General features: G+C 48.0%; 1 protein-coding gene across 2 annotated transcripts in view; it reads left to right on the plus strand.

The window, feature by feature from the left end:
- Positions 1–12,119, plus strand: part of PRMT3 (protein arginine methyltransferase 3) — an 86,620-nt gene that overhangs the window by 3,059 nt on the left and 71,442 nt on the right. For both annotated transcript variants that reach the window (XM_032977967.2, XM_076054276.1), the window contains exons 2-6: positions 3,098–3,203; positions 6,794–6,876; positions 8,245–8,294; positions 8,785–8,890; positions 11,934–12,096. In XM_032977967.2, coding sequence (XP_032833858.2) covers positions 3,098–3,203; positions 6,794–6,876; positions 8,245–8,294; positions 8,785–8,890; positions 11,934–12,096 — 508 coding nt within the window. The remainder of the gene's footprint in view (positions 1–3,097; positions 3,204–6,793; positions 6,877–8,244; positions 8,295–8,784; positions 8,891–11,933; positions 12,097–12,119) is intronic.

The following is a 12,119-nucleotide window of genomic DNA, read 5'->3' on the forward strand; positions in this document are numbered from 1 at the left end:
CCAGGCAAAAGTTTTCAAGAAATAAAAACATTTAACCTGATGCTATTTCTTTTTTTTACAATTTTCCATCTACGATCAGGCCACTAACAATTTTACTCCCAAAATTTGTCATTTTTTATCCAAAAAGAAGCACACAAAAAGTGTGTTGATGGCTTCCTGATTCGACTACTTGTATTTAAAGACACAGCCATCGGAAACGGCTCGATTTAAATATCCCGTTCCTTTTTATTAGAAAAATTCATGAAATTAATCATCTATAAGGAGAAGTCCTATCTTTGAGCGTTTTCGAATTTTTTTAGATGTGAACATCATGAAATGCGGCATTGTTTCGTTCAAAACCGCTTAAATCCGAAATATCTCAAACAAAGACACAACAATGGTTCTCGCTTTAATTTAAAATTGCCGTCTGACGCTTTATCAAACAAAAAAACCCCGCAGTCTTATATTTTGAACGGTTTCTGAATGACACCACGCACAAACATACCCATGGGGCACTTAAACAATCTGGGATTTTCAGACCCAGCTATCTGTGTACCAAATTTGAGCTATCTACCCTGTCGCGAAGTTTCCTGGAGGTTTTTGTGACCCACAGATAAATTAGATGTATTGTTGTACGTGTACAGCCACTAAGGGCAATCACTCCACTGCTAGATGAGGGTCCTCTGCTCACGCCGTGAAATATGTGGATGACACTTTGGTTGTCTGGCCCAAGGCCATAATTATATATTAAGGGGGACACATACATCCTCCTTAATATTAAAATATGCTCAAAATGTCCTCCCCCCCCCCCCCCCCCCAATATATCACTATAAAATAGATGTATGTTTATATGATTGTGGTTATGGTTGTACTTTATTAATCCCTAATTTCTGCCATTACATACAATGAAACAAGAAAATGTCAAAAAGAAAATACAGAGCAATGTAATACAATACCACGATTAGACTTTATTGTTAAAAATAAATAAAAAGTCAATCCCACGTGTTAGTGAATTTTTTTATATTTTCAGCAAGAAATTCGTTTTAAAATTTAGATTTTTTTTCTGGGGGGGGGACCCCCAGACCCCCTGGAAGATTTGGGTCCCCCCCCAATTTTGACACTATGGCTACGGCCTTGGTCTGGCCACATGGTAAATATACACTTAATGGATTTCTAAATCATCTCAAATTCGCAAAACCCGGCCATCCAGTTCATGGAAATGGATGTGAATAACACACTCCTGAATATTTTGCTCGGAAGTGGCCTAAATGGTAAAATAACACAGCGTTTACTGAAAGAAAATACACACTGATGCCTATCTGAATGCAGATTTGCATCATCACCCCCGCACAGACGCTCACACATCGGGCTAAAACAGCGTCAGATGGTGAAAGTCTGAAGAGAGAGATTAAACATGTTAAAGAAGCGCTACAATTAAATGGCTACAATGCTCAAATTAACAGAGCATTGAATGCCAAACCAAGATCGAACAGCAATACTGCAGAAAGCGATCAGATTATTAAAACAATGAACGATTACAATTCCATGTATTGCGGGAGTAACTGACAAATTAGCTAGAGTTTTGGAAAACAACATCACAGTAAGATTTGGCACGGTACACAATTCAAAAACTAGTATGTTGTACTAAAGATGAATTGCCTAAATTATCAACAGAAGGTGTGTACCGGATTAATTGCTTCTGTGGCAGATGCTTTAATTGGACAGACGGGACGTAACAGCATAACGCTAAAAGAATACCAAAGAAATATTGAATCCTCTCAAACTCAACTGTTGGCAGTTGCAGAACATGATTGCCAACAAGGACACTCTATTTTAATATTGTTGAAGTGTTGTGCTAAACTAATTATTACTGTCCGACACTATATATTATTGGTTCTTTCGGTAAAGTCACGTAGAAGGGAAATAATAAAATAATACAAATTTAACATAAAATTCTCACGACGTTTCGGCCACAACGCAAACAGCCGTCTCATTAAGACGCTGTCTTTCCGACAGCTCTGTTTCTTCACCTGAGGACGGCTGCTTGCGTTGTGGCCGAAACGTCGTGAGAATTTTATTGTTTTATTTTTATTTTATTGTTTTCCTTCTACGTGACTTTACCGAAAGAAACAAGAATATGAATCCCTGCAGCCACGAAAGCTTTAAATCGAAATTGGCCGACACTAATTTGAGAATCCATTGAAATAGACAAAATACAAATCATTTTAACCGTTCTTGACAACTACAGGCTTAGTGCGGCCTGGAAGTGATTTATTAAATAATACATCTAACAATTACAATTCCTCGTAGAGGAAACACATGCTAATTAACTGATTACTAATCTAATCTAGATTTGTTGTTCCACCTGATGATGGACGCTTGTGTTGCGCCCGAAACGTCGTTGATTTAATTTATTTTATTTTATACCTACGTGACTTTACCGAAATAACCAAAGAGTATGATTGCTGATCTATTATATAATTACAGTAACCCTCCCCCCTCCTCCGCCTCTGATCTCTGATCTCTGCACCTGATGGGTTCAGTGATGACGTCATCTTGCTCTATTTAAGACCGGAAGCAGATGGATTGCTTCACTATTCTGGCAAATCTCCCGATGGTGCTGGTTGATGTGATTACCAGCGAAACGTCGTACTACTCAAATTGTAAATGTTGTGGATTTACTCTCCAACACGCCGGCGGGCTGAAGTAGTACACTATACTATGCACTGCACTATACACTACACTATACCATACTACACACTACACTATACACTACACTATATACTACACTATACTTCACACTACACTAGTAACTAATTGGCGCGTTTTGTTTACGTGACAAACCTTACTGGCTGTGTCGGGTGGTGGAGGGTTACGACACAATTTTACTTACGCGATCTGAGCCCAAAAATCTTTTATTATGAACCTGCTGTTTTATTGCGAGAAAGGGTAAACGCGTCTTCTTATTTTTCACGCTTTGATACTGCCACAATGAAAGGTATCCTACGATTAAGCTGCATCTAACAAACAAAAACAACCGATAAGGTTTTTAAGAAAGGCTCTTTGTGCGTGGTTTGTAAAATGGGTGAACCCCCCCCCCCTCCCTCCCTCGTTACAGATGACTGGGTCGAGTCTTCCGACTCTTCCGAAGGGGAGGAGCCAGCGACGGACTCCGGGACTGATGGGGACCAAGCCCCCAAGGTCACGTGTCTCTTCTGTGATCAGTAAGAACAAAAACATTTCTAATAACGATCATGCTTTTTTTTTTAGCACGTTTGCGAACGGGGCCTATCGTTCTTGCAGCGCAGGGCAGGAAGTTGCCGCTGTGTTTCACAGATGCACTACACTATACACTACACTATACAATACTACACTACATTGTACACTACACTATACACTACACTACTATACACTACACTATACACTACACTATACACTACTCTCCTATACACTACACTACTATACACTACACTATACACTACACTACTATACACTACACCACTATACACTACACTATACACTACACTATACACTACATTGTGCACTACACTATACACTAATTTGTGCACTATACACTACTCTCCTATACACTACACTATACACTACACTATACACTACATTGTGCACTACACTATACACTAATTTGTGCACTATACACTACTCTCCTATACACTACACTATACACTACACTATACACTACACTACTATACACTACTATGCACTACACTATACACTACACTATACACTACATTGTGCACTACACTATGCACTACTCTACACTATACACTACTATACACTACACTATACACTACAATACACTACGCTATACACTACTCTACACTATACACTACTATACACTACACTATACACTACTCTACACTTTACACTACACTATATACTACTATACACTATTATACACTACACTATACACTACATTGTGCACTACACTATACACTACTCTACACTATACACTACTGTACACTACTCTACACTATACACTACACTATACACTACTCTACACTCTACACGACTATACACAACACTATACACTACACTATACACTATGCTACTCTACACTATACACTACACTATACACTACACTATACACTACTCTACACTATACACTACTATACACTACACTATATACTACTCTACACTATACACTACACTACACACTACGCTACACTCCACTATACACTACACTATACACTACTCTACACTATTCACTACACTATACACTACTATACACTACACTATACACTACACTATACACTACACTATACACTACTCTACACTATACACTACACTATACACTACTCTACACTATACACTACACTATACACTACATTATGCACTACACTACTATACACTACATTGTGCACTACACTATACACTACTCTACACTATACACTACTGTACACTACACACTACACTGTACACTACTCTCTTATACACTACACTATGCACTACTCTACACTATACACTACTATACACTACACTATACACTACACTACTATAGACTATACACTATACACTACACTATACACTACTATACACTACACTATACACTACTCTACACTATACTCTACACTATACACTACACTATACACTACACTATACACTACACTGTACACTACTCTACACTATACACTACACTCTACACTACTATACACTACACTATACACTACACTACTGTAGACTATACACTACACTATATACTACACTATACACTACACACTACTCTACTATACACTACACTATACACTACTATACACTACACTGTACACTACACTATACACTCCACTACTATACACTACACTATACACTACACTGGTTGTAGGGCATGAGTCAAATGTTGACTTTGGAGCACGGGAGCCGGCCAATCGTCGTCACGGCTGGGTTTGCCGCTCGTCGTCGCCATGCAGACTGCGATGCTTTGCCGTTTCGTCCGCCCGTCGAACCGTCGGTCTTTCCCACCGCTTTGACGTCACGAAAGCACCGATTTTGACGCCGCCGCCGCCGCCGCCGCCGGCCGTGGTTGCGTCGATTTCCATCCGGGTCTCGTCGGTTTTCTCGCTCCGCATGTCGAGTCGACGTCAGGCGCTTCTCTCGGATTGTTGGCGCCCCGCCATCAGAGTCCACGCGGCGTGAGGGCCCGCTTGGTTGCTGAGGAGGCGATGACCCATGATGGCCAGGTCGCTTCGGCAAAAAAAGCGCCTCGCAGCTCAGTCGCGTGGCCTTGCACGGGCGAAAGAAACAACACAGCAAAGCCTTGTTAATTTTTGGCACGCGGTGGCTCTGGCCTTGCCGACTTATCAAACATTCTGAATTGTGTACGATGGTACCCACCCCCCCCCTCCCCCCCCCCCAAACACCTTCACACACCATACGCATTGACGGCGGGCACCCTGCAACAGTCCGTGGCTTCGTCTCGCAGGCTCAAGGGATTTGTGCAGCCAGTCCCTTTTCCTGACTCCCTCGACGGTCGGCGTAGACGGCACCTGCGAGAGCGGGGGTATGGCTTGCACCGAGCGCGTAGGCAAGGTGAAGTCTAAAGCGACGGGTCTGCGCTAACGCTCGCCACGCGCACCGCCGCCAGACCGAGTCGTCGTTTTGGCCGCGCCAGCGCCGCGTCGCCCCACGCGCTCGGCGCCGAAAATTGGACCATTCGGCGCGCCAGTTCGTCCCGTGGCGAATTGCGAACGCACCGTGTACGTGTGCCGAAAGCGCGCCCCACGCCGAATTGTCCCCGATCACGAATGATCAAATACCGAATTGACGGGGACTTCCTGTCGCCCGGCTCCGATCGTTACGCTGGGAACTGTGGCTGCGGCGCGCGAGCGGCGAGTTCGGTCCCAGTTGTGGGTGCGCGACCCGTTCGTGAGTAGAACTTTTCAAAATATGCCACCTGGGGTCAGTGTTGGCCAAGGCTTCCCGCTCTCCCCACGGTGGCTGCACGTCTCCCAGGACGTTAAACGAGCGTGCTTGCGGTTCAGTTCACCCGGTGTTTCGTGTCTCCGCCGTTGCCCGTCATTTTAGTTGGCGAGCGTTTCGAGCTCAACGTCTCGGTTTGCAAGTTGCGCGCCGATGTAACTCGGATGGATTTATTCAATCATCAAATTTTGTCGGGGTGTTTTTTCGGAGTTGATTCAGGGGTACGCGGTCAGCTGATAAGGCTGCTGTGGGGGTCACATGACGAGCAGGAGGTGGTGTACCGCTGAAATACTGATGGCTGTGTAGATGCGTGATGTATCGGTGATACAGGCGTATTGATAGGCATCGATACGCCTGTACCGATAGGCCTGTTCTAATACGCCTGTACTAATATGCCTGTACCGATAGGCCTGTACCGATACGCCTGTTCCGATAAGCCTGTACCGATAGGCCTCTACCGATATGCCTGTACTAATACGCCTGTACCGATAAGCCTGTACCGATAGGCCTCTACCGATATGCCTGTACTAATACGCCTGTACCGATAAGCCTGTACCGATAGGCCTCTACCGATATGCCTGTACTAATACGCCTGTACCGATAAGCCTGTACCAATAGGCCTCTACCGATATGCCTGTACTAATACGCCTGTACCGATAAGCCTGTACCGATAGGCCTCTACCGATATGCCTGTACTAATATGCCTGTAGAGTTCTGAGACTCTCGCACTGATACGCCTGTACCGATACGCCTGCACTGTTACACCTGCACTGCTGGCTACGTATGGCGCCAAAGAAGTTCGACATACAGCGTGATGATGATGATGATGAAGAGTAAACATGAACGACAATGACGACGATGATGGCGGTGGTGTGCGCAGGACCTTTGGCTCGTCAGACGAGACGTTGCTCCACTGCAGCACGGCCCACGACTTCGATCTCCTGCACATCCTCAAGACCAACGGTAAACCTCCGATTGGCACGGTTGGCTGTGTACGGTGCGAAAGAAGTTCAATGGACATGCATATATAGGCTCATGCAGAGACCAATAGACTCACACAGAGATCCATAGACTCATACAGAGAGCCATAGACTCACACAGAGACCCATAGACTCACACACAGACTCATAGACTCAGACAGAGACCCATAGACTCACACACAGACCCATAGACTCACACAGAGACCCATAGACTCATACAGAGAGCCATAGACTCACACAGAGACCCATAGACTCACACACAGACTCATAGACTCAGACAGAGACCCATAGACTCACACACAGACCCATAGACTCACACAGAGACCCATAGACTCACGTAGAGACCCATACACTCACGTAGAGACACATAGACTGACACAGAGACCCATAGACTCACGTAGAGACCCATAGACTCACGTAGAGACCCATAGACTCACGTAGAGACCCATAGACTGACACAGAGACCCATAGACTGACACAGAGACCCATAGACTCACGTAGAGACCCATAGACTCACGTAGAGACCCACAGAGACACATAGAGACCCATAGACCCACGTAGAGACCCATAGACTCACGTAGAGACCCACAGAGACACATAGAGACCCATAGACTCACGTAGAGACTCATAGACTCACGTAGAGACCCATAGACTCACGTAGAGACCCATAGACTCACGTAGAGACCCATAGACTGACACAGAGACCCATAGACTGACACAGAGACCCATAGACTGACACAGAGACCCATAGACTGACACAGAGACCCATAGACTCACGTAGAGACCCATAGACTCACGTAGAGACCCATAGACTGACACAGAGACCCATAGACTCACGTAGAGACCCATAGACTCACACAGAGACCCATAGACTCACACAGAGACCCATTGACTCACGTAGAGATCCATAGTTTGTTGTCCTTCCCCCGCACCTCCCGATTAGCTACAGTTGGCTACGTACGGCGCGAAAGAAGTTCAACGTACTCACAGGTCAAAGACCAGAACACACCCGTGGTGGTGGGGGGGGGCGGGGTGGGGCGGGCGGGGGGGCTTCGACCACAGCGGAGATGGAGCAATGAAATAATTTCACGTGGCGCGGCGGAATGGATTGTGGAACAGTGAGACACACGAAGGGTGGAGAGGACCTGGCTGTGTGTGCGTTATGTTGGAACTTCTTTCGCACCGTACGTAGCCGACCGTGCTGAATCGGAGGTGCAGCTGTTGATGATGATGCTGCTAAATCTGATGATGATGCCGCCGATTCAGATGATGATGATGCCCCGTGTGTCTCGTGTCCCATTGGGCCCTGCTTGGGTGTGACTGTAAATGATGAACACATTCTATTTTCCAGGCTTGGACTTCTACGACTATATCAGGATTGTCAACTTCATCAGAAACACCGTAAGTCCCCTTCCGCTCGCGTGATTTTGTAACGCACGTGTGCTGTGTGTACGCGGGCAAGCTCACACGTGTGACTGTGTGTGCGCTTCTGTTTGTGTCTTGTGTGGGGAGCGGTAGCGCAGCGGTTTAGCGCGCGCTGCGCTACGTAATAAGTCAACTGGTGATGACGACGATGTTGATGCTGCTGATCGTGACGACGACGAAGATAATGATGATGGTGGTGGTGATGACGACGGCGATGTTGATGCTTCTGCTGATCGCGAAGACTGCAACGACGGTGACGATGATTTTGATGCTGCTGCTCGTGACGACGACGATGATGACGATAATGGTGCTGCTACTGTTGTTGCTGCACGTGATGACAATGATCTTACCGATGATAATGATGGTGCTCATCTTGGTGATGTTGCTGATGATGATGATAATGCTGTTGCTGATCTTGCTGATGATGTTGCTGATGTTGCTGACGATGACGTTACCATATTCCCAGGGCCCGTCACCCCGTGACCTCCTCTTCTCTCCCCGCGAGTCCCAACCCTGGGTGAGCGACCGGTTCCTGACGTCCACCCTGGAGGACGACCTTCTGCTCACCCACGGTGAGAAGAGGAGCCGTTCCACACTCAACCGCTCCACCGCCTCCCTCAAACGACTCCGCAGCAGCCCAGCGTGGCCGCTGCAAGGCAGGGGCGCCACGGTGGCTATGAGATGTTAACTACCTCGCCTGGTACGCAGGAGGCCGTGGGTTCGATCCCGGCCCTGACGCCTGCTGCAGCTGTATATTTGGAGTTTGCGGTGTCTCTCTCATCATCATCATCATCACGGTGGCTAGGAGATGTTAATTACCTCGCCGGGTTTACAGGAGGTCGTGGGTTCGATCCCGACCCTGACGCCTGCTGCTGCTGTATATTTGGAGTTTGCGGTGTCTCTTTCTCCTTCCGTGGTCGCGTGGATTTTTCCCCTGGCCCTGCGGTTTTTCCCTCCACGTGTTGAATCAACGTCACCACGCGGTTTATAATATTGGGCTGTACTCTTTGGTTCTTTCGGTAAAGTCACGTCGGTATGATCCGTTCATTTTTGTATTATTTTAATTTTATTTTCTACCTACGTAACTTCACCGAAAGAACCAAAGATCATGGATTACTGCGGTCACGAACACTTCAGATCAGTATTTGACTGCTCTCAATTTCCACGTTTTGGTGATGATGATGATGATGATATGCCACTTCGTGGAGCCATCATTTGTGATAGCCAGGTAGCTTCTGGTAAAATGAAATAAAAATAACGGACCTGCTGCGCCCTCCGGCCAACCCGGCGCCAGGCCTCTCAACGTGACACTTGACGCTCGCTCCCTTGACGGTCCCTGTGCCCCTGTGACTCTTAGAGTTTGCGTACCTTTGAAGCGCCTATAAATGAGCTCTGTCCGTCTCTTTCTCCGTCCTCCTCTTTCCGTATGTCCGCCGCGTGTCCAGCTGTCTGTCTGTCTGTCGGTCTCTCCGGCTGTCTCTTCCTCTGTCCGTCTGTTCATTTTTTTTTACATCTGTCTTTCTCCATCTGTCCCACCTCTCTGTCCACCTCCCTGTCCACCTGTCTCGCCATCTGTCCCACCTCTCTGTCCATCTGCATGTCCACCTGCCTTTCCTTCTGTCTCTCCATCTGTCCGTCTATCCATCTGCATGTCCACCAGTCTGTCCACCTGTCTGTCCATCTATCTCCCTGTCTATCTGTCCACCAGTCTGTCCACCTGTCTGTCCATCTATCTCCCTGTCCATCTGTCTACCTGTCCTTCTGCGGTGTGTTGAATCGGCCCATCATCCCTCTAGGGTCGATACAACGAGTACAACTTTGCCGTGGGGGTGGTGGGGGGGGGTGGGGGAGGCAGAATTCACCAATGGTCGTTTTATCGATAGACTCGCCTCCCTGCCATAGTAATGCGGAATTTCCACCACCGCCAACGCGCGTCCCGCTCATGGACGACGCGGCTCGTTTGGTGCGGGAGGGCTCGCGTTGCCTTGACGATGGACAGTCCTGGCTCCAGCTGCTGCGTGTGATGCGTGTGATGCGTGTGATGCGTGTGATGTGTGTGCTGCGTGTGATGTGTGTGATGCGTGTGATGTGTGTGATGCGTGTGATGTGTGTGCTGTGTGTGATGTGTGTGATGCGTGTGATGTGTGTGATGTGTGTGCTGTGTGTGATGCGTGTGATGTGTGTGATGCGTGTGATGCGTGTGATGTGTGTGATGCGCGTGATGTGTGTGATGTGTGTGATGCGTGTGCTGCGTGTGATGCGTGTGATGCGTGTGATGTGTGTGATGCGTGTGATGCGTGTGATGTGTGTGATGTGTGTGATGCGTGTGATGCGTGTGATGTGTGTGATGCGTGTGATGTGTGTGATGCGTGTGATGTGTGTGATGCGTGTGATGCGTGTGATGCGTGTGATGCGTGTGCTGCGTGTGATGTGTGTGATGCGTGTGATGCGTGTGCTGTGTGTGCTGTGTGTGATGCGTGTGATGTGTGTGATGCGTGTGATGTGTGTGATGCGTGTGATGCGTGTGCTGCGTGTGATGCGTGTGATGTGTGTGATGCGTGTGATGTGTGTGATGCGTGTGCTGCGTGCGATGCGTGTGATGCGTGTGCTGTGTGTGATGCGTGTGATGCGTGTGATGCGTGTGATGTGTGTGATGCGTGTGATGCGCGTGATGTGTGTGATGCGTGTGATGTGTGTGATGCGTGTGATGCGTGTGATGTGTGTGATGTGTGTGATGCGTGTGATGTGTGTGATGTGTGTGCTGTGTGTGATGTGTGTGATGCGTGTGATGCATGTGATGTGTGTGCTGTGTGTGATGTGTGTGATGCGTGTGATGTGTGTGATGTGTGTGCTGTGTGTGATGCGTGTGATGTGTGTGATGCGTGTGATGCGTGTGATGCGTGTGATGCGTGTGATGCGTGTGATGCGTGTGATGCGTGCGCTGCGTGTGATGCGTGTGATGCGTGTGATGCGTGTGATGTGTGTGATGCGTGTGATGTGTGTGATGCGTGTGATGTGTGTGATGTGTGTGATGCGTGTGATGTGTGTGATGCGTGTGATGCGTGTGATGCGTGTGCTGTGTGTGATGCGTGTGCTGTGTGTGCTGCGTGTGCTGTGTGTGATGTGTGTGATGCGTGTGATGCGTGTGATGTGTGTGATGCGTGTGATGCGTGTGATGCGTGTGATGCGTGTGCTGTGTGTGATGCGTGTGCTGTGTGTGATGCGTGTGCTGTGTGTGCTGTGTGTGATGCGTGTGATGCGTGCGATGCGTGTGATGCGTGTGATGCGTGTGATGTGTGTGATGCGTGTGATGCGTGTGATGCGTGTGATGCGTGTGATGCGTGTGATGTGTGTGATGTGTGTGCTGTGTGTGATGCGTGTGATGCGTGTGATGTGTGTGCTGTGTGTGATGCGTGTGATGTGTGTGATGCGTGTGCTGTGTGTGATGCGTGTGCTGTGTGTGATGCGTGTGATGTGTGTGATGTGTGTGATGTGTGTGATGCGTGTGATGCGTGTGATGCGTGTGCTGTGTGTGATGCGTGTGATGCGTGTGATGCGTGTGATGCGTGTGATGCGTGTGATGCGTCCTTTCCCTTCCTTGTTTCCCCGGCTTAGACGTGGACGGGGCCTTGGAGGAGGAGGAGGAGGATGAAGCGGAGGAGGGAATCCGCCACGCGGGGATCCGCGACGAGGGTCTCCGTGCCCGGTTGGCGGAGAGGCGGGCGGAGAGGGCCGAGCAGGAGCTTGCCCGCGCGATGGAGGACATGCACAAAATGCGGTGCGCCACGGAATCTTTCACCC

This window comes from Petromyzon marinus, chromosome 65 (genome assembly GCF_048934315.1).
Source record: "Petromyzon marinus isolate PM22_M1 ecotype Great Lakes invasive population chromosome 65, UKy_Petmar_22M1.pri1.0, whole genome shotgun sequence".
NCBI lineage: Eukaryota > Metazoa > Chordata > Hyperoartia > Petromyzontiformes > Petromyzontidae > Petromyzon > Petromyzon marinus.